General features: G+C 38.4%; 1 protein-coding gene across 1 annotated transcript in view; it reads left to right on the top strand.

Moving 5' to 3' along the window:
* Positions 1-21,847, top strand: part of LOC131422934 (cytochrome P450 3A12-like) — a 29,210-nt gene extending 7,363 nt beyond the window's left edge. Inside the window, exons 5-13 of the mRNA XM_058570557.1 lie at positions 3,203-3,316; positions 3,578-3,666; positions 4,975-5,123; positions 10,593-10,720; positions 11,786-11,849; positions 15,077-15,237; positions 17,623-17,849; positions 19,400-19,562; positions 21,752-21,847. Of these exons, the coding sequence (XP_058426540.1) occupies positions 3,203-3,316; positions 3,578-3,666; positions 4,975-5,123; positions 10,593-10,720; positions 11,786-11,849; positions 15,077-15,237; positions 17,623-17,849; positions 19,400-19,562; positions 21,752-21,847 (1,191 nt within the window). The remainder of the gene's footprint in view (positions 1-3,202; positions 3,317-3,577; positions 3,667-4,974; positions 5,124-10,592; positions 10,721-11,785; positions 11,850-15,076; positions 15,238-17,622; positions 17,850-19,399; positions 19,563-21,751) is intronic.
* The last annotated feature ends 3,620 nt before the right edge of the window (positions 21,848-25,467 follow it).

Raw genomic sequence — 25,467 nt, 5'->3', positions numbered from 1 at the left:
TAGATTTTGCACCATTGTCAAAAATGAATTGGACCTATTTGTGTGGGTCTAATTCTCATTCTCTATTCTGTTCATTGATCTGTGGGTCTATCCCTCCACCAGTACCACACAGTCTTGATTACTGTAGCTATAGAGTAAGTCTTAACATTGTGTAGAGTGATTCCTCCCAGAATTATTTTCTTCCAGAATTGTTTCAGCTATTCAAGGTCCTTTGTCTTTTCATACAAATTTAGAATAAGCTTATCTATGTTTATGAAAATGTTGCTGAGATTTTGATAATATCTATTGATCAATTTGGGGAAAATCTATATATTTACTTAGTCAAATTTTTCAATCCATGAACATAGTATGTCTCTCTTTTGATTTACATTTCTTTGATTCCTTTTGCCAACATTTTGTAGTTTTCAGCAAAGATATCCTGTACATATTTTGTTAAATTTACACCTGGAGTATTTCATTTTCATTGGAGTGATTGTATATGGTATTGTGTTTTTAAAATGTTTTCACATATTCTTTGTTATTATATAGAGATACGGTTGATTTTTGTGTGTTTATTTTGTATCCTACAACCTTGATGAGCTCATTTATTAGTCTAGAGCTTTTCTTTTTAGATTCCTTGAAATTTTCTATATTGACAATTATGTCACCTGAAACTAGGGACACTTCTATTTTTTCATTTCAGTCTCTATGGCTTTCATTTCTTTTTCTTGTCTTACTGCACTAGGTAGGACTTCCAGTATGATGATGAAGAAGAGTGGTGAGAAGGGACATTTTTGCCTCGATCCTGAACTTAGGGGAAAGCATTCAGTTTTTGCCATTTTAAATTTTTTATTAATTTATTTTAGACAAATAAAAACTATGTATTTCTAAGGTGTACAACATGATGTTGTGATATACGTATACACTGTGAAATGATTACCACAAATGAATTAACATATTCATTACCTCCCATAGTTACATTTTATTGTGTGTGTAGCAAGAACACTTAAGATCTTCTCTTAGCAAATTTCAAGTATACAGGGGCCGGCCCCGTGGCTTAGAGGTTAAGTGCGCACACTCTGCTACTGGCAGCCCGGGTTCAGATCCCGGGTGTGCACCAATGCACTGCTTGTCCAGCCATACTGAGGCAGCGTCCCACATACAGCAACTAGAAGGATGTGCAACTATGACATACAACTATCTACTGGGGCTTTGGGGAGAAAAAGGGAAAAAGAAAAAAAAAGGAGGAAGATTAGCAATAGATGTTAGCTCAGGGCCAGTCTTCCTCAGCAAAAAGAGGAGGATTGGCATGGATGTTAGCTCAGAGCTGATCTTCCTCACAAAAAAAAATAAATTTTCAAGTATACAATATAGTATTATTCACTATGGTCACCATGCTGTACATTCAGTCTCCAGAGCTTATTCATCTTATAAGTGAAAGTTTCTACCCTTTGATCAATATCATTCCCTCCCCTTCTCCCTGGCCTCTGATAACCACCGTTCTATTCTCTGTTACTATCAATTTGATTTTTTAAAAAAATATTCCACATATGAGTGAGATCAAATGATATTTGTCTTTCTGTGTCTGGCTTAATTGACTTAGCATGTTGTCCTCCAGGTTCATCCATATTGTCACAAATGGCATGATTTCTTTCTTTTTTAAGGCTGAATAATATTGTATATATATATATGCACACAACATTTTCTTTATTCATTCATCTGTCCAATTACATTGAAAGTAGTCACTGATAGAAACAAGTTATTAATACCATTTTATATATGCAGGTGTTTAGTAGATCCTTTGTTCCTTCTTTCTTTCTTCTTCTGGTCTTCCTTTGTGATTTGATGCTTTTCTATAGTGGTGTGCTTTGCAGGGCTTCCACAGCGTCTATGCTGGCTGTTGGTTCAGACCTCAGCAACAAAGGCTCTGGGGTCTTCTGCAGAGCAGGCCACAGAGAACCATGTTCACTCACATAGCATGGCTGATACTGGCAGTCCCTGCCCTTTTTCTTTGTTCCTAGCTGTCTTAAGACGTGTCAGCTTTACCAGTTTCTGGGTGGGGTAAAACCAAAGCAGGTTATTTGTTCAGTGCCCTGAAAGGCTGGGGAAACTGGCCACTTGCCTTGCTGTGCTAATGCCAGCAAGGGGAGCTCTCTCAGGCTGGGGTGTTCCTTCTTGGTGCTGAGCCATGCTGGCCTGTGGGATGAAATGATGCAAGCAAAGAGAAACAATCCTCCCTACCTATTTTGTGCAGTATTCTCCTTTTTTTTTTTTTTTTTTTTTTGCTCCACCGTGTTGCTGAATCATCTTAAATGAACTCCTGTGCTCTCCTGGACCTATTTTCATTTATCAATAGCTGTTTAATTATTGTTCTTTGTGGGGTTATAGATGCTTGATTCTCCTACTCCACCATCTTGATGATGTCACTCTAGTCTTTCATCAGAAATGTGATGTTCCCTGTAGAAATCCTATACATGTTCTTCATGAAGTTGAGGAAGTTTCACTCTCTTCCTTGTTTTTATCATGAGTGGGTGTTGGAGGCATCCATTTTAAAACCAAATATAATCTGGGAAGTTGAAAGACGGTCTCAAGCAGGTTGGCTTGGTAGGCCAGTCCCAAGCTGAGAAATAGAATTATCTCTTTCTTTTCCTTTCTATCCCTGGAGAAAAAATGTAATGGAAAAGGATTTCCATGTGATTGTATCATTTCTTCAGTAACACAAATAGATTACTAATCTTTCAAGTATTACCATCTATTTGTTTTAAAAAAATCACCATATCAAGAAATTTCTTTTTTGAGTTGCTTTTGCTGTAGATATAAGTACAGACAGAACTGGTCTGAGGCAACATACAGTTTCACAAGGCTATCTGGCTATATGTCATGAATCCCTTTCTACTATATGCTGCCCTGGAGGATGAATCTAGTCTTATTCCCGTCTATTCTCATGGAAGAACAGTTTCCCTACCACATGAGTCATTTGCACTTAAAAGGAGATTGGAATATGAAGGCTAGAAACCAAATCAGGTGGCTGGATGTCTCCTTTACCTTCACAGGAACCTGTATTATGGAATAAATATGTATTGAGTATCTATCACATGATCTGCTACTAAGTAGATAGTCATTTAATATTTTTTGAATAATTGATGCCCATTTAACAAATTTTTCACTATTGTTGACCTCTAAAACTTATGTAGGGTAAAATGTCTTTTGCTTTTGAGTCTAGTCTTTTGGTCCAATGGGATTTATGAAAAAAGCCATCTCTCTGTCTGAGGATGAACAATGGAAGAGAATACGAAATTTGCTGTCTCCAACCTTCACCAGTGGAAAGCTCAAGGAGGTAAGAGTGTAGAAACTTTTAATTAGAAACTTAAAGAATACATCCAGGGTCAGGTAGAAAATAAGATTGTAGTGTTTTTCGAAGTGGTATTTTGCTGACTTTGAGATTCCTAAGAATGGTGTTCTATTTTTGTTTCCTAGAAGAGACATTATAACATTCATTATACAGTGTCACTTACTGCTTCATGTTTGTGAAATCCAGGTCCTTCAAGGACTTGAGTCTCCACATTTAACTTTGGGTGGTGGTGCATTTTGTGTCTAGATGTTCCCCATCATTGGCCAGTATGGAAATATGTTGGTGAAGAACCTGAGGAAGGAAGCAGAGAAAGGCAAGCCCGTTACCTTGAAAGAGTAAGTAAGAGTGCACCTGCTGGGGTTCTGAGCTCTGTCATGAGACCCTCCAGCTGCCTGACATGGAGCCAAAATTCCCACTGTTGAGCTACTCTAGAAACCAAACAGATGTAGGTGTGTGGTGCTACAACTCCAATAGGCCACCCAAGAAGTACAAGACAGCCAGGTGAGAAAGGGTCTTCTCCTCTGTACCTGAGCTAGTATTAATTTATCTGCTTATTTATCACCTTGGATATTCTAGAAGACAAAAATACATAGTTTAGAAAGAATAAACATGATATACCAAAGTTTTGAGTGTGGTGGATATGGAATGATGAGAGACGAAGTTGCTTGGTACCTATTGATGGGCAGTGGGTGAAGTAGGAAAGTTACATCGTGGAACTTGGAACAACTTAAACCCCATCATAATTTCACAGAGGATAACAGCAGATACAAATTATTAAATCTTACCACCACTTCTCCTTCCTTCAGTCTCAAAGAGAGAAGGCCCTGTACAGGCTATGGGTAGGGTGACTATATCATTTATTGCATAAACTGATATATTTAATTATGCAGGAACAACAATTATAAACTGGGACTGTCCTGAGGAAAACTGGGGGCATATGATCGCTTAGCTGTGGGCTCCCCCAATAAATTTTGGAGTGATTTATTACTATTATTTTTTAACTAGGAACATTCTTAGTTTTTACATTTACAGAAATGAGCCCGTCCTCAGCGAAACTGAGATTACTGGCATTGAGGAAGAATGGTTCTTTCAGGAGCCTTAGCAGGGGTGTAGAGAAGGAGGGCTGACTTTCCTGGCAGCTCAGAACAGGTGTAACTATTTTGTAATGTGCTAAAGAGGAATCAGCTCTCAGCATAGATAGTGTGGTGAGTCAAGACCCAGATCAATGTCACCTTTCTTGATTCCCCTAGGAAGAATTAATTATTCCACCGTTTGTCCTTCTCAAACACAGTGCTTATACACCTACTATTGCTCATACTCCGCACATAGTACTGTAGTTTGTCTGACTATAGTTCTCTATCCATCTATGACTCAGCTCCTTCCACTCAGATGAGGTTCTAAGTGCACCATCTCCCCTAACACACAGCCAACTGCATCATTGGCACGTGATAAACACCTTGTAAGTGAGTGTGATGGTAGCATAGACTCTTCAGATGATCCAGCAGAAGGTTCTGAAGGTGTATATCTCTTTACCTGTCTTGCCTGGGAATATGAATTTACATGCACTCCTTGCTGCACATGTTGTATAAGGATAGTAAAGAGGTGCTGAGTTTCATTTTCCATGTCTTTCTTTCTCTCCTCAGCATCTTGGGGGCCTACAGCATGGATGTGATTACTAGCACATCATTTGGAGTGAACATTGATTCCCTCAACAACCCACAAGATCCTTTTGTGGAAAACTGCAAGAAGCTCTTAAGATTTGATATCCTTGATCCACTCATTCTCTCAATAAGTATGTGGACTACTATTTTTCTTTTCCTTCCTTTCGTCCTTCTTTCCTTTCTTCTTTCCTTCCTTTTTAAAAGAGCTTTGTTAAAATATAATTCACATATGATATAATTCAACCATTTAAAATGTACAATTGAATTTTTTCACATTTTAAGTATCCATCCACAGATGCATGGATAAAGAAAATGTGGTTTTTCTATAAATTGGAATACTATTCAGCCATAAAAGAGAAGGAAATCCTGCCATTTGTAACCATATGAATGCACCTTGAGGGCATTATGTTAAGAGAAACGTCCAACAGAGATAGACATATACTGTATGATCTCACTTATACGTGGAACCTGAAAAAACCCGAAAACACCAAACTGATAGAGAAAATAGATCAGATTTGTGGATACCAAAGGTGGGGGTAGGGGGTAAGGGGATTGGGGGAAGGTGATCAAAAGGTATAAATTTTCTGTTATAAGTCCTGGAGAAGTAATGTACAACATAATGACTATAGCTGATGCTGTTGTATGGTATATTTGCAACTTGCTAAGAGAGTCAATCCTAAAAGTTCTCATCACAAGGGAAAATATTTTATTTCTAACTATGTGAGGTGATGGATGTGAACTAAACTTATTGTGGTAATCTTTTCATTATATATAGAGAGATATAGTGAAATATGTCAAGTCATTCTGCTATACACCTTAAAATTGCACAGTACTGTATGTCAATTATTATTCAATAAAATTGAAAATAATGATTTTTATTCCATTCAAAGATATGTGCAACCATCACTATAGTCAATTGTTAGAACATTTTTGTCAACACAGATACCCTGTGCACTTTAACTACAATCTCCCACTCCCATAGTGCTAAGCAACCACTAATTTACTCTGTCTCTATAGATTTACCTAGCTTGGATGGAGTATAGATGGAATCATACAATGTGTGGTCTTCTGTGGCTGGATTTCTTCATTTAGCATAATGATTTCAAGGTTCATCCATGTTGTAGCATGTATCATTTCTTCATTTATTTTTATGGTCGAATAATATTCCATCGTATGGGCATACCACCTTTTGTTTACCCATTCATCAGTTGATGGACATTTGGGTTGTTTCCAAATATTGCCTATTGTAAACAGTGCTGCTATGGACATTCATGTACAAGTTTTTTTCTTTTGAATCTTAATAGCTGTTTTTGATTCTTTGGGGAATGTACTCATTGGTGGAATGGCTGAGTTATATACTTATTCTATGTTTAACCTATTGAGGAACTGCCAAACTGTTTTCTGCAATAGCTACACCACTTTACGTTCCCACCAGAACGTAGGAAGGTTCCATTTTCTCCACATCCTCACCAACACTTGGTCAATACTTTTCTGTCTTTTGGTTATGGTCATCCTAGTGGCTGTGAAGTGGTATCTCATTGTGGTTTTGATTTGCATTTCCCTAATGGCTAGTGATGTTGGGCAACCTTTTACATGTTTGTTGGCCATGTTTATATGTTCTTTAGATACATATCTATTCAAAGAGTTTGCCCATTTATAGTTGGGTTGTTTATCTTTTTGTTCTTGAATTGTAAGAGTTCTCTATATATTCTAGATAAAAGTCCCTTATCAGATATATGATTTGGAAAAATTTTTTCCCATTTTGCAGGTATCTTTCACTTTGGTAGTGTTCTTTGAAGCATAAAATTTTTAATTTTGATGATGTGCAATTGATGTATTTTTTTTTTATTGCAAGTACTTTAGGTGTCATACATATTGCCAAATCTGAGGTCATGAAGATTTACCCCCTGGTTTTCTTCTAAAATTTATATAGTTTTACCTCTTATGTTAGGTTTTTACTCCATTTTGAAGGTTTTTTTTTGTATATGGAGTGAGGTAAGAGACCAAATTCATTCTTTTGCATGTGGGTATTCAGTTGTCACAGCACCATTTATTGAAAAGACTATTTTTCCCCACTGAATAGTCTTGGAAACCTTCTCACAATTGAGTTGCCTGTAGACAGGTCAGTTTATTTCTGGACTCTAAATTCTATTCCATTGATGTATATGTCTATCCTTATGCCAGGACCACATTTGCCAGTACCCGCATTGCCTTGATTGTTGTAGCCGTGTGGTAAGTTTTTAAATCAGAAGAGTGAGTCCTACAACTTTATTCTTTTTTCTTTTTTTCAAGATTGTTTTGGCTATTCTGGGTCCCTCACAAATCCAAATGAATTTTAAATTCAGCTTGTCAGTTTCTACAAAGAACCTAGCTAGGATTTCCTAGGAAATGGGTTAACTATTTAGATCGATTTGGGAGTATTGCCTTCTTGACAATATTAAGTATTCTGTTCTTATTCACTTATTTATTTATTCATTCATTCATTCATTCATTCATTTATTTATTAGTGAGGAAGATTGGTCCTGAGCTAACATCTGTTGCTCAAGGAAGATTGTCACTGAGCTAACATCTGTACCAGTATCCCTCTATTTTTTGTATGTGGGATGCCACCACAGCATGGTTCTATGAGTGGTATGTAGGTCCACACCTGGGATCTGAACCTGCAAACCCCAAGCCACAGAAGCTGAGTGCACGAACTTAACCACTACACCACCGGGCCAGGCACTCTGTTCTTTTTGATGTTAATGTAAATGGATTTCTTTTCTTAATTTCCCTTTTGAATTGTTTGTTGCATTGTATAGAAATACAATTGATTTGTATATTGATATTGTTTCCTGAAATGCTGCTGAACTAGTTTATTATATCTAGGAGGTTTTTAATGGATTCTTCAGGATTTTCTATATACAAAATCATGTGATCTGATAATAGAGATAGTTTTACTTCTTCATTTCCTATATGGATATCCGTATCAAGCTGAGGAAATTCTCTTCTATTCCTAGATGGTTTAGCTTTTTTGTTTGTTTGTTTGTTTTTTGGTGAGGAAGATTGGCTTTGAGCTGACATCTGTTGCCAATCTTCCTCTTCTTCCTTGAGGAAGGTTGTCCCTAAGCTAACATCTATGCCAATATTCCTCTATTTTGTATGTGGGACGCCACCACAGCATGCCTTGGTGCTGGTGTGGAGGTCAGCACCCAGGATCCAAACCCACGAGCCCTGGGCTGCCAAAGAGGATCATGCAAACTCAACCACTATGCCCCTGAGCTGGCCCCAAGTTGAGGCTTGGGGATTTGGGATTTTGTGAAATGCTTTTCTGGATCTGTTGAGATGATCATGTGCTTTTGTTTTTTATGCTGTTGATATGGTATATTACACAACCTTGCAATCCTGAGATAAGCCCCACTTGTTTATGGTATATCCTTCTTTTTATATTTTGCTGGATTCAGTTTGCTAATGTTTTGTTGAGGATTTGTGCATAAGATATGTTGTTCATAAGATATGTTGGTCTGTAGTTTTCTTTTCTTATGATGTCTTTGTCTGGTTTTAGTATTAGGGTAAGACCAGCCTTGTAGAATGACTTTGAAAGTATTCCCTGCTCTTCTATTTTTTGGAAGAGTTTATGAAAAATTGATGTTAATTCTTTTTAAAATAATTGATAGAATTCCCCATTGAAACCATCTGGATTTCAGCTTTTCTTTGTGGGTAGGTTCTTTATTACTCACTCAATCTTTTTGCTTGTTGTAGGTCTATTCAGATTGTCTATTTCTTTTTTTGTCAATGAGGTTACATTGGTTTATCACATCATATAAATTTCAAATGTACATCGTTATATTTCGACTTCTGTATAGACTGCATCATGTTCACCACAAAAGTCTAGTTTCCATCTGTCACCATACTTATAAACCCCTTACCCTTATCATCCTCCCCCACCACATTCCTCTCTGATAACCACCATAGATTGTCTATTTCTTTTTTTTTTTTTGGTGAGGATGATTAGCCCTGAGCTAACATGCATTGCCAATCCTCCTCTGTTTCCTGAGGAAGATTGGCCCTGAGCTAATATCTGTGCCCATCTTGTTCTATTTTTGTATGTGGGACACCACCACAGCATGGCTTGAGGAACGGTGCCTAGGTCCACACCCAGGATCTGAACCTGCGAACCCTGGGCTGCCAAAGCAGAGCATGCAGGCTTAACCATTATGCCACTGGGCTGGCCCCCGTCTATTTCTTTTTGAGTCAGTTCCTCTAGTTTGTGTCTTTCTAGGAAATTGTCCATTTCATCTAAGTTATTTATTTGCATACAATTGTTCATAATATTCCTTTATGATTCTTTGTACTTTTTTTTGGCTGTTTTTAATTTTTTTTAATTTTTGTTATTACAGTAAGATTGGTTTATAACGTTGTACAAATTTCAGGTGTACATCTTTGTACTTTTTTAATATCAGTAGTAATGTCCCCTCTTTTGTTTCTGATGCTAGTAATTTGAATGTTCTCTCCTTTTTTCTTGGTCTATCTAGCTGAAGTTCTTTTCAAAAAACCAGCTTTTGGTTTCATTGATTTTCTGTATTATTTTTTATTCTCTATTTCAGTAGTTTATGCTCTTTTATTATTTTCTTTCTTCTGCTTCCTTCAGATTTCATTTGCTCTTCTTTTTTCAGTGTGTTAACCTAGAAAGTTAGATTATTGATTTGAGACCTTTGTTCTTTTCCAGTGTGGAAATTCATAACCATAAATTTATCTCTGAACACTGCTTTTGCTACATCCCATTAGTTTTTGTATATCGTGATTTCATTTTTATTTATCTCAAAGTAATTTCTAATTGCCCTTTTATTTATTTATTTATTTATTTTGTGTGTGTGTGTGTGAGGAAGATTAACCCTGAGCTAACATCCATGCCAATCCTCCTCCTTCCCCCCCCCCCAAAGCCCCAGTAGATAGTTGTATGTCACAGTTGCACATCTTTATAGTTGCTATATGTGGGATGAAGCCTCAGCATGGCTGGAGAAGCAGTGCATCGGTGCACGCCTGGGATCCGAACCCGGGTCGCCAGTAGCGGAGCGGACGCACTTAACCGCTAAGCCACAGGGCCGGCCCTCTAATTGCCCTTTTGATTTCTTCTTTGACCCCTTGGTTATTTAGGAGTGTATTCTTTAATTTTCACATATTTCTGAGTTTCCCAATTTTCTTTCTGTTATTGATTTCTAATTTCATTTCATTGTGGTTGAAAGGCATCATGTATTATTTCTATCCTGACTCAAATTTCTTGAACTGCATGATTAATTAAAGTAGCAGAATATGGTCTGCTTTATCCAAAGAGTCTTTAGTCCAATGGATAAAAGACTAAGAGGTCAAGAAATGCAATCCTGTTCTTTGGTCACCCCAAAGCTGCAGAAGGGGTCACGGACCTCACTGCTACAGTGATGGCCCCTATATGTGGATTCATCATTGCTCAGCCACTGGCCTGGAAACCCAAGCAAATGTCATAGAGGGATTGGCTCCTGGTTGACAACCTTAGCATCTTTTACTCTTCTAATTAGTAGAGGAAATTATAATTGCTCCAGGTAAATTTCACATTTTCATTGTGCTTTTTTTTGCCCCTACAGTGCTTTTTCCATTTCTTAATCCAGTTTTTGAAGCATTAAATATCTTTCTGTTTCCAAAAAGTGTTACTGATTTTTTTGCAAAATCTGTACAAAGGATAAAAGAAAGTCGCCTCAAAGATAAAGAAAAGGTAAAATCTGGTGGTGGTGACATGAGAGTGTTCACTATTTGATAGTTTATTGAGCTCTATGCATATGATTTGTGTATTTCTCCATCAATTTTTAAAGGTAGATTGAGGGTTTAGAACAAGAGAGTTCTAACATTTTGGGGGGGATGAAGAAGGTGGAGGTTGGTGAAGGAGATAAGAAAAAGAGTCAGAGAGCAATGTTTAAAATTTAATAATAGACAAGAAAATTAATGTCACCACGTGAATATTGTTGAGATAAAAATTTTACCCCTTCCCTTCAATAAATTGTGAAAGGATAAAAATTACTGTTTGAAAATTGTTTTACTGGTATTATAATTTCCCCGGATCTTATACTGCCAAAAATCACTTCTATGAAGTCTTTCCTTCTACACATTGCTCAGTGGAAGACCCCATCAGGCTACCTTGTGGAGTATATCTATGTTAAATTGGAGCCCTCTCATATTCTGGAGTGGGCCAGAGTCTTCTCTGGGCATTAAGGCTGCAAGCTGACTAACCCTTTTTGTCTTTATGAGGCCTGGAGACCAGCACAAGGATGTCTACAGGTCAGGTAGAAAGGGATGAGTCCGCAGCATGACACTGAAGATTGTATAGAGTTCAAGGAGGGTGGGGCATTTGAAGATGTTTATAGAAAATCTGGTGATGGTCTCTGCAAAGGTCAGAGGATTGATCTATGTGGCCATTCATTAAGAACACAAGCAGGAAATAAAAATGATTGAAATCAGGGACTTCCTCCTGAGCAAGCAGGCATGCCAGGAGAGGGTGCAGACAACTCTTTGGCCAGGTTAGGTAGCAGTGTTCAGAAGCCAGAGAAACCAGGGTTCAAGGAGAGCAAGGACCTAGAAGCAGTTGGACGTGATGGCTAGGTTTCTCTCAGGCAAACATCCTGCTCTCCAAGATTTGTAGCTGGATGATTTGTTCAGACAACAATGGTCACATTTCTGGTCTTATAGGGGCTATAGTCTCAGGAAAAGGCTTAGTCCTGCACTCCTGATTTATTTCTGACTCACAAGTGACAGTCTATCATTGAAATTTGTCTTCTGCTTCCAGCGAGTTGATTTTCTTCAGCTGATGATTAACTCCCAGAATTCCAAAGAACTGGACACCCACAAAGGTAACCAAGGAGTGCTTCAGAGGGCCACTGTGGGGAGGGAGGCTCAGAGGGAGAGGATGCTTCTGAAAACCCGTGGAAAGATTTTCCATACAGATGAGAATTTCTGCCAAATTGAAGAAAGACACATGTTCAGATATAAATGGTAGCCAGAGGCACTTTCGAGAAGCATGCATGCACAACTTCCTTCAAAGCTTGAAGGGCAACCATGAGCAAGTATTTCATACCCAGAAGTCAGTTAGCAGTCTGTGGATCACCTATATCAGAACCTCTGGGAGGCTTGTTTCCATGACAATTTTTAGACCTCATCCAGGCCCAGTGAATCAGAACCTCTGCCTGGAAATTTGCATCGATGCTTCATCACATCAGGAGGCACAAAGCCCCAGTGTTGGTGACCTTCGCTTTGACACTTGATTAAAGTTGTATTCACTAGCTTAATTTACAGTAAACTTTTATTTTACTCTGTGTAATTAATAAGTAACTAGTGGGGGAAGCTTTTGAGATTGTGTAAACATTCTGTTAATCTTCAAATTTCACCTACCAGTTTTATCAATGTAGATGTTTTTGACTGAAACCATGATTAATTACCATGATGGTTGCAAAATGATGATTTTATAATTCCGTCATTTCTTCTACATTTATGAGTTGATGTTCTCTTCTAAGGGAGAACTCTCCATTCTCCTCAATTTATTTATTCATTTATTTATATCATTATGATCTCATTTATTGCTAACTTAATCTCTTACTTTCATCACTCTTTATTTTGATGCTCAAATTCTCTCAGGTTTGTTCACTGGAAGTTCCTTCAAGTGGGATCCTGAGTCCTTTTTTTTCTTCTTCCTTTTTTAAAATTTATGTTTTCAGTAGACTTTATTTTTTAGTGCAACTTTAGATTCACAGCCAAAATTGAGCAGAAGGTACAGAGATTTCCCATGTACATCTTGCCCCAGCCCCACACAGCTCTGCCACTCTCAAAATCCCTGACTAGAGTGGTACATTTGTCACAATCAATGAACCTACATTGAAACATTATTATCACCCAAAGTCAATAGTCTACATTAGTGTTCACTGTTGGTGTTATACATTCTATGTGCTTTGACAAACGTATGACATATATCCAACATTATAGTCTACCAAGTATCCCATATCCTTTTCAGCTATCATTTCCTGAACACTTCCTTGCTTTCTGATGCAAGACATTCCAAGTTTCTCTTCTATTTCCCCTGACCAGAGCTGGAATCAACTATTTCTCCAAGGAGCTCTGTTTCCTTTTAGTGAGAAACAGTATTTAGAAACCAAAATCTTTTTTCTCATTGCTAATCATTTGTAGGAGCTCATTGTTACCAAGGGTGTCTTTGCTTCTATATCCTCTCAGTGGAGATAGCAAAGAAGACCAAATATTTTTATACAGAAATGACAAACATAAATATTTCTATATCTATCCATAACAAGCAATGTAAACATGATCTGTCTCTCTCTCTCTAAACAAGTCTCTGATTTATAGTTTATGTCCATGACATGAATACTCTCATATGGTTAGTTTCAAGCTACCAATGGTTTGACAACCATCTCACAGAATTCTTGAATATTTAACAATTCATCCTGGACTGCAGGGATGATCTGATTACAAAACAACACTATAAATATATCTATATCTATGCTTATATCTATTTTATCTATCTATCTGTATGTCTATCTCTCTGCCTCTCTCTCTGTCTATCTAGTCCAATACACCTTTCTGTGGTGAAAGAAATACTCTGTATCCGTACTGTTCCATACAGTAACCGCTAGGAACACGTGGCTATTGAACACTTGACATGTGGCCAGTGCCACTGAAGAACTGACTACTTAAATTGTATTAAAATTTAATTAGTTAAAATTTAAATTGCCACATGTGGCTACCATATTGGACACTGCAGCTCTAAACTTTGAGTATCATGAGGTTCATGCTAACTGGGGAAAGAATTTGATCATTGAATTTACCCACAACAGCACCACAGAAATCATCATTGGGAAATCAATACTTTGTAGTCCTTTCATACACTCATTTTGCATTGTTTTTAGTTGTGAATTACATGATTGTGGTGGGTATCATGTTTATTTCAGTGCTCTAAGAATGTAAATTTCCTAATCTAGTCTCAGTCAAATAGATTAGAGCCTGACCATGCTTAGTGTCTTTCAGGAGAAAATCAAAAGGGAGGCCAACTTACAAAGACAAGGGCTGTTTGCTGAGCATAAAGTAGACAAAGAGGGGCAGCATGTGCTGACGAAGATGACATTCAGGCCATGATAGAATATACATTGCTGTTACTCCCACTGGACCCTATTTTTATACATTTCATGCTGGTCAGTGTCCTCTACTGACAGATTCTTTCTTCCCCTATTTTAATGCTATTGACTAGACTAGGGTCAATCATCACTATTCTAGCATTTTGTGTGTCTCTGGAGTTTCTGTACATATCTGCGATCTTCCATGTGAAGACTTGTGCTGCAGGTCTTCCATTACTTGATGCCTCTCAAGTACAATCCATACTTCTCAGGCTAGGTTGTGCACACAAACCACTCTATCTTGTGAAAGTTCAGATTTTGATTAGATAGTTCTAGGGCAGTAGTTGAGATTCTGTGTTTCTAATAAGCTCCAAGATACTGCTGATGCTACTGGTCCATGGACCACGCTTGGAGTAGCAAGAGTTTATCTTCAGTGCAATGTTAGTCTCTTAAGTTCCCTCAAACAGGATTAGATGAAAAATCTTGTAATTTTCTCTACAATTAAGCCTTAATATTGCAAACTTTCTTTAAATTTTTCAAGCTATATTTTTGCTAGAATAATTTAAATTTTTCCTGGGGGAGGATGCTCCCCATATTACTTGTATACTTGTAGATAAAGTACTTTTATGATTCCCCAAGGGACATGCTAATAACACTGTGTATGTTATACAGAAATGCTATTTCTTAGATTACACAGCTGTGTTGGTGGGAGGGTGGCATAACCAGGAGCAGATGGCCAAGAGTAATGTAAACCTTGGGAAAAAATGGATTAAGATCATTTTCGCCTTTTCCTGGCTCTGTCAAATAGACGTCAGAGATCAAAACACTCCCAGTTTGACTCTGAACCACTTTTGTATTTTTTTCTCTAGAGGTTTTGGAGTTTCATTTGGATTTCTCATCGTCTAAACTGTGGTGTTTTACACTGACCTGCTTTACCTAAAATGTCTTTCCTCTCCTTTTAGCTCTGTCTGATCTGGAGCTCATAGCCCAATCTATTATCTTTATTTTTGCTGGCTATGAACCCATTAGCACTTCTCTTTCCTTCCTTATATATTTTTTGGCCACTCACCCTGATGTCCAGCAGAAGCTGCAGGAGGAGATTGATGCAACTTTCCCCGATAAGGTGAGTGGATGATACCTGGAGTGAGAGGGAGAAGGTGAAACATTAGCAAGAATGTCTCCTTACCACTTCGTAAGAGAAGTTTTCAAAAAGCATAAATATCAGTTCTTTCACCTGTGCTATTTCGGAAGGATCTAAAGAGACAAAAACAAAGAGAGAATCTAGCTAATGTATGCTACTCACATAAATATAAGATCTTTGAAAAAAGGGCTGGTCCTTGTGTATCAGTTATCTGTTCTCACAATAATGCTAAGTAAAAATCACAAAGCCTCAGTGGCATCTAACAATAACTTATCTCTGTTGATATTGGCTGGACTTGCTTTGGCCTGGCCTTGGCTAAGCTGGCTGGGCTGACTCAACTCCACCCCTGATCCACACATCTCTATTACTCCAGAAAACTAGCGAGGATGTGCTCTTCTCAGGGAAATGTTAGAGGGCAGAGCATGAAGCCCAGCCCTATGGGTGCCTTTCAGAACGGTACTTGCATCACAATTAGCCAAAATTCCATTGACTCAAAGCAAACCACATGGCCAACATAGGAAGGGGTGGAAAGTAGGGACTATTAGGGTAATCTATCACTCTAAGTAAACTTTGCAGACAGGAGAAGCCTGGTATAGAGGAAAGAGCATAGGGTAGGAAATGCAAGACGTGACTTTGAGTCCTGACTATAGTTTTGGACAAGCCTTATGAGCTTTCTGAGTCATAGGTCCTTCACATATAAGGTAAGGAGACATTTTAGGGCCTACTTAAATTAGAGATTATCTTTCTTCTCTGGTAAAGCCCATATTGTGATTCTTTTGATTGCAATATTGTAGAAAATTCACTTAGAGATTGAGACTAGCTAAGCATTGTGTTTTCCCTTTTTTATAACATCGATTACAAGGCATCAACAATACTAATAGCTAATGTTTGCATCTTACTATATATGTCTATTCTAAATGCTTTTTATTCATCAAAAAATTTAATCTTCATAAAATTCTGTATTAGTCGGGATAGGCTGGGTTATGCCTCAGTAACATATTAGTTATCAATCTCAGGGGCTTTACATAGCAAAGATTCATAATTCATATTTACATGTGCAAAAGATGTTAGTAGAAGATGGGAGTGGGAGTCTCTGTTCCACGTGGTTACTTAGAGCTACAAGCTATGAGGCTCCACCTTCTTGTAGATGATTATCTGGGATATAAGGCCTTTATGTTGGCTGGAGAATAAAGAATAGAGTGTTGCACATGGCTTTTCAAATGTTTTGTCCCTGAACTGAAATACATCACATCAGTTCACAGCCCGCTGGCAAAACTGGTTTCTTTTAAGTTCAAGTGGGCTGAGAAATGTGGGGACTACATGGATTTTGGGAGAGCAGTGACGTCTCTGCCACACAACTCTAAGATATGTAAACTCTAATTATCTCCATGTAACATATCTTAAAACTGAGCTACAGCGAGATGAAATAACTTTCGTACAGTAGTCATACAACTAGTGGTGAAGGAGCCAAGCTATGACCCAGCATATCTGGCTCCTGAGCCAAACTCTTAACCTCTACAATATTGCCTCTTCAATATAACACCAGATTCTAGCCACATGTTGTCCATACAGTTTTCAGATCTCTGCCAAAACTGGAATTCTTTGTGTTATGAACAGACCTGGCCTCTGGGGCTGGAGTGGCTTGATTAGATCTTCAGAGCTCACAGTCAAATCCTGAAGTGACAAATAGAAGACTGTTCCAGCAACAGAGGGTTGTGCTGAGAGTGAGGATCCGATGCTCTTAAAACGTTCAGGAGAAGTGAAATTGTGTGTCTTGGTAGCATCCCTTCTTATTCTTCTTTTGTCATGTTTGGTTTAGAAAGGTATTAGTTTCTCCCAAAGTTATTTATAGAATTTTTTTAATAATACAGTGTGTCTCTCCAAATTTTATATATATAAACTAAAGAGTTAGCAAGCAGGGTTTTTCAGCTAAAAAACTTTATGCCAAATAGGGGATTTGCTCTTACACGTTCTCTTTCCTTGGTACAGATATGCAGCCTCTCCTTTGAAAGGAATCAGTGACTTTGTCATATTTCCCTTGAAAGTAAGGGTCATAGTCTGTTCACATGACTATGAACATTTGTTCACGTGAGAAAGAAAAACCACTACATGGTGATGTGAGGGATTTCAGGCCCTGTTTCATGGATTGTCGCAAAAGGCTCCCGTAATCATAGCTACTCTACACATCCCAGTGAGCCACTGAGCAGGTCAAAGGACATGACAGATATTAAAATATCTGTAACTGCTAAGGCCCTTTACCAAGATAAATTTTTTTTTGTACTTGTAACATTTCAGTAGTTCTGCATAGGCTGAGTGGAAATTTGATCCAAAGTCTCGGTTTATCAAAATCTGTTTCTTTCTTTCCAGGCACCTGTCACTTATGATGCCCTGGTACAGATGGAGTATCTTGACATGGTGTTGAATGAATCTCTCAGATTATTCCCAATTGCTGGTAGACTTGAGAGGGTCTGTAAGAAAGATCTGGAACTCGGTGGGGTGTTCATTCCCAAAGGGACAGTAGTGATGGTGCCAACCTTTTCTCTTCACCGAGAACCAGAGTTCTGGCCTGAGCCTGAGGAGTTCCATCCTGAAAGGTACAGAGCCCTTGGGAAAGAGAACCCACCTTGATCCAGGCTGTTTCAATGCTATTCTGATGTCTCTTAATATAGATGACAATCATGTGCTTATACAGTCATTTACTTGTACATCTTTTTATTTTTGAAGGTTTTTTTTCCTATTGCAAGAGTGGTTGTATTTGTTGTCAAAATTTTACAAACTGTAGACTGGAAAAAAGAAAATTATAGCCACCCACAATCCCAATACTTTAAGATAGGCCTCATTAATAATGTGATGTGTGTCTTTATGGACATGGTTATATGCGTATATAAATTTTTAAAAATTATAGTCATATTATGTTTTATTTTATTTTGAAGTGCTTACTTTGTGTAACAGTAAACTATAAACAACACTCTATACACCCTATGTTAGACTGTATACATTTTTGTATGTGATTGTATGCATATACTATTATTTACTGAACCATTATCTGACTTTAGGAATATGGACTTTTGTTTCCTTTATGTTTTTCTGTGCTGCTCTCTTCAGCTCTCTGATTTTACCGCCAGTGTTCTTACATTCTATTTTTTCTAAACATTGTTACCATTTCTTCCATGGAATTTTTTATGGAGAATTTTCGACATACACAAGTGTATGTGTATTTGACATATACACAATGTATTCTCTACACACAAGTCTATGGAATTGCTTTCATGCATCTATATGTGCCCAACAACACTTGCCCAACAACGATCAACCCATGTCAGCTGCCCCATCCACACACCACTGTCACCTTTCTCGTGACTTCAATGTTATTTTAAGGCACATCATCTGAAATATTCCAGAATGTTCTCCAAAATATGAACACACTTTAAAAAGTACATAACCACAATGTCACTATCACTTTCGCCAAATCCACACTTTTTTCCTAATATGATCAAACATTGAAGAATGAAATTTGGATAAAACACAGGTCTAACCCTCAAGGAATTTATAACTTAGTGGAACAGACAGACAAGGAGATTGTTGATTATATTATAATAAAGTAGCATCTTATTCCTATGAAAATCATCTGATATAAGCTATTCTATGGGAAAGAGAGAGAGAGAAGAAGGGAGGAGGAGAGAGAAGAAGGGAGGAGGAGAGAAAAGGGGATGGAAAGAAAGGAAAGGGAAAATAACAATTAAAATAATGGGAGGCATTTCTCTTGCTTCCTCCCTTCATGTGCACATGACCAACATAATAGAGTCCAGGCAGAGACCTACTTTTCCTTCAATCACTCTCATTTCTTTTTGTGAACACCTCACCACCCCGAATGTAGTTTTCATGTTTAAAGATAAATTTTATTTTAAACAGCATTTCTCTCATCTCCTCAACAAGACTGAAAGCTCCTATAGGGTCGTGGGAAGAGAAAGGATCTGTAGCTTACAATTCTCAGAGCAAATACCCATAGCAGCATGTCAAGAGCTAGCCCGCAAAAGTATCCTGTGTACTACTGGTTGAGGACTCTAAGTGAGAACCACAAACATATAGCTCTTGTGGTTTTCATATTTCATTAATTTGTTTTCATCTACTATCATGGATCTAGATTCAGTAAGGACAACAAGGACAGTATAAATCCTTATATATACATGCCGTTTGGAAGTGGACCCCGAAACTGCATTGGCATGAGATTTGCTGTCGTGAACATGAAACTTGCTGTTGTCAGACTGCTGCAGAACTTCTCCTTCAAACCTTGCAAAGAAACTCAGGTCAGACAGTTAACCTTCTACATAAATAATGTTTTATTGGGAGGGATAATTTTTAACTGAGGCTGTCTCTCTCTACATATGTATATAAAAATACGTATTCTATTCAAAGAATAATTTATTCTATTGGCCAGAGAATCTATTTGGAGCCATCTGTGACCTTTAAGGGTCCCTTGCTCTGGAGTTCTAAGAATGTGGCTTTACAAAGACCCACCTATAAAGGTCCTCTAGAGTCAATGTGGTTAGCATATGTGATTATGCCCAGTCCTTTGAAGTTGAGCAAAGTTTTGAATTTGGTTTCAAGTCCACTGGAAGGAAGGGGAGGTGTGCACAGCCAGGAAGTGCAGTGGACACCACGTCATGACTTGTGAACGATGCTCTTGTCCACCAGCACTTACTGAAGCTTCATGACAGTGGTTTTCAACTACTATCTTTATAATAAAATAACCAGGGATCTTTAAAAAATCTTCATGCCTAGGTAATCTCAGAAATTGTAAAATAATTCTCCCAGAGCATGGCTTGAAAGCACCCCCACTGTATCTCATGTGCAGCCTAGGTTTACAATCATGGATTAGATTGAAAACATTTATACCAGATTTGAGGGACTCCCATAGTCCGGGGCCATCCTGCCTCTTTGATCTCACCTTCCAGGAGCCCTGCTCCAGTCAAGTTTTTACATCCTAGTAATGACTCAATGAATGTTCTTCCCGTTCTCCTCCCCATTCTGTTCTCACCTTTCAAGTCCTCATTCAACCCCCAATCCCCTCCACGGAGCCTTCCCCATCTAGTCCAGAGCCCATTCTCTCCTCTGCTCTGTTATCAGTTACTACAAGCTGGTATAATTGCTCAGACCACCTAATTTAATACTTTGTCATTAAACCATCCAATTTGGTTCTCTATGTTTTCTTTGTACCTATGAATGTACCTTTGTCTTTAACTCTAGCACCTCATTTCATTGCTTTCATAAACTCCCAGTGGTGTCTTGCAGTCATCCCGTGAATGCTTAAGGAGTGATTTGAAGTTGATTTAGAGCTCTTGGATACAAATTTTAAACAATGTTAATTTGAAAATTTAACAACTGACATTTGTATATGTGCAAATTGTGTATGTCTGCCGCGGACATATATGCCGTTAGAAATTATAAAATAACAAGGTTTTACATTTATAGAAAAATGTGGAATCTATCCTCTGAAGAACATAAAGACCAGTAGCCATTGATTCATATCAAGCAAGGCCCTAGAATAAAGCTTATTTCTGAGACTCGTGCATTTACTATGCAGCTCCTCCCCTTAAGTATGCTTTCTGTGGGTAGAAGAGGATAGCGATTCTTTCCAACTTATTTGTGACTTTAGGGCAGCTGTGTGGAAGTCCAAGAGTAAATGTGCAAACAGAGGACTCAGCCTTGAGAGAGAGCAGGTGTCTCTTACACCTGGGATGGGGCAGACACTCCCTGTAAGCTCTCAGTCATTTACAGGCTGGTGCTTCTCACCTTCCATGACAATTTACTTGTCTTTGATCAACTGAGGTCAGAAGGTGGCTCTGCTGCTAGCTCCCACAACACTGAAGGAGTGACTGAGTGATAATGGAGCTAAAACTATCAGCAAAACACTGTAGATCTTCAGAAGTTGAGCATCCACACTGCATATGGGAGCCAAGAGATGTTAGAAAACAGGCATAATCCTTCAGAGAGACATCTTCCCATGATGAAACTGGATGAGTTCCACTGGGAGAAGTGACTGGACTCTTTAGAAGTCAAGGATGGTTTATACAATAAAAATGTGTAAGACCCACTCAGGATTACCTTGCAAGTTTTAACACATGCAAAATTAATTCTGTATGGCATTTCAAAATAGTTTGCTATAATGCTTAAGATTTTGGTTTAAGTTTTTAAAGTTTATCCCTTTTAGTTAAGATTTAAATCAAAAAGGACAAAAAGCCAGCATAATTTTGTATCCAGCCTGGTGCAGAATACGCGTTCAATATATATTTTGTTGAATGAATGGATGGCTAAAACTTTCATTATCCAATATGACTCAGCTTATAGAATAAATGTAAAGAATCAAAGATACATGACGCTAAACTTTTTTATATGTTTGAAAAGCGGTATTGTCCTTAATGTCTCTTGTCTACTTTGCTTCTGTTCTTGACAGAGCTTCATTAGTCAGCTCTCATATGCTGTTTAACTGTTGCAGATTCCCCTGAAATTAGGCACTCAAGGACTCATTCAACCAGAAAAACCAATTGTTCTAAAAGTTGAGTCGAGAGCTGGGACTGTGAATGGAGCCTGACTTCCCCTAAGGTCTTCTGCTTTGTTCTTCAAGGAAGCTGTATCCCAGAACACGAGATACCTAAATTTACTTTGTGAATGAAATCCAGAGTAAAGATTATCTTAACCTACTGCCCTTGATGGATGCCTACGGAGTCTTACATTCCATGAGTTTTCTGTGTCTATGTAGAGTATTACATATTGCATGATATAAAGGAGGGGCCTAGTACATGCCAGATGTGTGGACTCAGCTTACCTGGTTCTCACAGAACAATCTCCATCCACCCCCAGTTAGTACCATCTACTCTTCCTGAGCTCTGATCAAGAATAAAAATTTCTCAACAATTTTATCAACAAACTTTAATGAAAACAAGAATTATTGTAGTGAGTGTAGTAGAGACATTTATATCACATTTTCATTTTGAATATTCTATAAAGTATTATATTGAGCAAGTCAATAAACATATCTTTAGAAAAGTATTATCTGATGGCTTTGTGCTCATTAGGGAGAATCTATAGAACTGAATCAGTGAGCCAGTGACTAAATATTTTGACCATCACAATCACTGGTTGGGTGGGGCCTTTTTCAGAACTCGCATTTGATATCTAAGATACGTGAGAGTTAATTCATTGTGACTTTGCGTGGTGCTTAGAAAGTATACTCACAGTTTAATTCTCCCATTTTTGGAGCACATATTTTCTATAACACTCAACTGAGGCACTTATTATTATATTATTGGTTTTGATTTAATGTTTTTATCTTACCTCCCTTGACTTTTCTGATGGCAGGAAACATGTTTTATCATACCTCTTTGTACTCCATCCTCAGCTCCCAACTGTCTTGACACAATGGAGATTAAATAAGAAACAGTTGATAGGTCTTTTTACTGGGCAGAAAGGCTACAGGTGCAAAGGTTCTTCCTTTTCCCTTTCTGCCTCTTCCTTCTCCTTCCTTCTCCACCCCTCCCCTTCTCACCTTTTCCCTTCATGAATAATTTAGTTCTAAAGCCAGTTAGTGTGGCAAAGCAAGGTGGGCAGCCACACAGCAGGAGATGGAGCAGAGAAGGGAGTTACAGTGGCTCCAAGACAGAGACCAAATAGTGTGGAGAGGGTGTTCACATAGAAGGGTAGTCTGGCTTGAGTGTGGGAGCCCAAGCAAGTGAGACTGGGGTATATGGAGAAGGGTGTCCTGATGAGAGAAGCCAGAGCCTCAATAGGGTGTGGAGACGCAAAGTAGGGTGAGGAGAGCATGCATGAGTGGAAAGTGATAGAGTGGGGATTGGCCATATAAAGGGGATTGATCAAATAAGTAAGTATATTAAGGGTGACAGGAGTCACGTTTCCCACAGTTGGAGAAGGGAGTCTCTGATTCTGAAACAGAGAAAATCCGAATGAACCCTGTGGTGTCAGAGATTGGAACTGAATGTATCAGTGTAAATTCATGCTTTTCTGGATAGATGAATGATAGATACACAATAGGTAGATAGATGTTTGTGTGTGTGTGTGTGTCTATGTGTGTGTGTGTGTGGAAATAAAAACGTATCTCCCCTACTTATCTCCACCGTTGGGGCTTAGAAAAAGTGACTCCCTAACAGCGATGAGCACACTGTGTGCCCACGTCTCGGTAAAAATACCATTTGGTATAAATACCATTTTCCACTAAAAGGAACCTGGATTCCTTAGAGAACTGGCTTATTCCAGGGCTGGGATGAGGAAAGTACAGGATGAATCTGGAACATCTTGTTTTGCTAGAAAGCAAGAAAATGCCAAACAGTGATGGGGAGATGTCAACAGGATATGGGGCTTAGCCTGAGGGGCTTCCACTGACCAAATCAGGGACAATTTGATGATCATAATAAAGATAGATAGTAGGAAATTATGACCCATTGAATAAAATAGGAAAACATGTGTACATATATATACAGAGATAGATGATAGATAGATAGATAGATAGATAGATAGATAGATAGATAGATAAATGGATAAATTGCAATTTAATGAGGGTATTTACACTGCTTCAAAGTACTGCTGCTCAAAATACTCATTAATTACAAGGAGAAAGGGTAACTTCACAGTGGAAAAACCTGGCAGGACCCCCTCAGTCAAGTGGTCAGAGATAGCATCACCAGAAACAAGATGAATTGATCCAGTGTCACCTGATGAGACTCAGTGAGAAGAACTCAGCGTCACCTCCATGATAGTCCTGCCAAGGAAGGAAACCTGAAGGAAATCCTGAAAGAAGTCAGACAAACCCAAACTGAGGAATATTCTACTCCTGGTCCATAATTGGGGTGTAATCTTCCAGGAGTCAAGGTCATGAAAGCCAAAGACTGAGTAAGTGTTCCAGACCTGAGGAGACTAAAGAGAGGTGGCATCTAAACACAGCACATTGGCAGGGTTCTTCAACTATAAAGGGTATTGTTAGGACAACTGTAGGGTTTCAATGGGTTCAGAGGGTTAGATGGCAGTAATGTAGCAAAGTTAACTTCCTGACTTTGGTGGTCGCGTTGTGGTACTGTTGGAGAACATGCTTGTTTGTAGGAAATACAAGGGTTTATAAAATACCAGGTCTGCAATTTACAGTGAGGCAATTTAGGACAACAGTTTTTTGAACAGATGTTAGTAAGTTTGTGATTCTTTGCGGGAGCAAGAACCACAAAAGCAACTTTTGGCTTATACAGCTATCCTCCTCTCTCACCTTAATTTTACATGTATTGTTTTAACATAAGGAAGTATCACCACACAGTGATTGAGAGATGGGGGGCTCTGAAGCTGGAGCTCTTGGGTTGAATCCCAGCTCAGTCCAGGGCTGAGTCTGGACAAATCAGTGGCTTTGGGAAAATGCTTAAACTCCCAGGTGAAGTGGCTTTAGTTTGGCCAAGGATGATTCCCCAGAGAAAGGGGCAGCTGTGAGCTAGTAACAGCCAATACTCCCACCAATTGTGGATGAGCCCAATGAAAGGTATCTGGTACCTACCTACACTCCATACACTTACAAGTACAACCTTGAGCAAGTTATCTAATACCTTCATAACTTAGTACTTAGTGCGTCATAGTCCCCATCTGCAAAATGGGGGATAATGACAGCAACTATCTCAAGTTACAATGGAATCACATGATGTGTGTGAATTCTTTAGGACACAGACTACCAAGCACACACTGAGCACTTAATAAATGTCAGCTATTATTTTCATCAACATATTATCCTCAGTCCTCAGAAGTCCAATATTGGTTTTGAAATTTGGGGTCCAGCATTATCAACTGCAGCTTCATCTACCATTTTAGAAAATAATTGCATACATCTCTCATGGAGGTTTAAGTGTGAAATCTTTGGTGTCACAGATGATGCTATTCAATAATTTCCCTAAGAACAATATGAAAATCCCCATTGTAGGAGTGTGTTTGTCATCACAATGAAGCATGGGCAACATTGAGGAGCATGCACTGCAGAGACTCAAGGAAAATGCTCCCGTTGTGTTCATGTGGTCTTTCTCCTGCACTCTCTTAGAACTGCTTTTCTGGTCCCAGAGCTCTAACAAGTCTCTCTGGTTGTGTCCAGGTTGTGTACTGTTTAGGATACATGCAAAGGTAGGATGAAACAGGTTTATCTCTTCAGGGGTCAAAAATGGGCACCACTAGGGA

Source organism: Diceros bicornis, chromosome 26 (assembly GCF_020826845.1).
Source record: "Diceros bicornis minor isolate mBicDic1 chromosome 26, mDicBic1.mat.cur, whole genome shotgun sequence".
Classification (NCBI taxonomy): Eukaryota; Metazoa; Chordata; class Mammalia; order Perissodactyla; family Rhinocerotidae; genus Diceros; species Diceros bicornis.
This window is presented reverse-complemented; position numbering and strand designations above follow the sequence as displayed.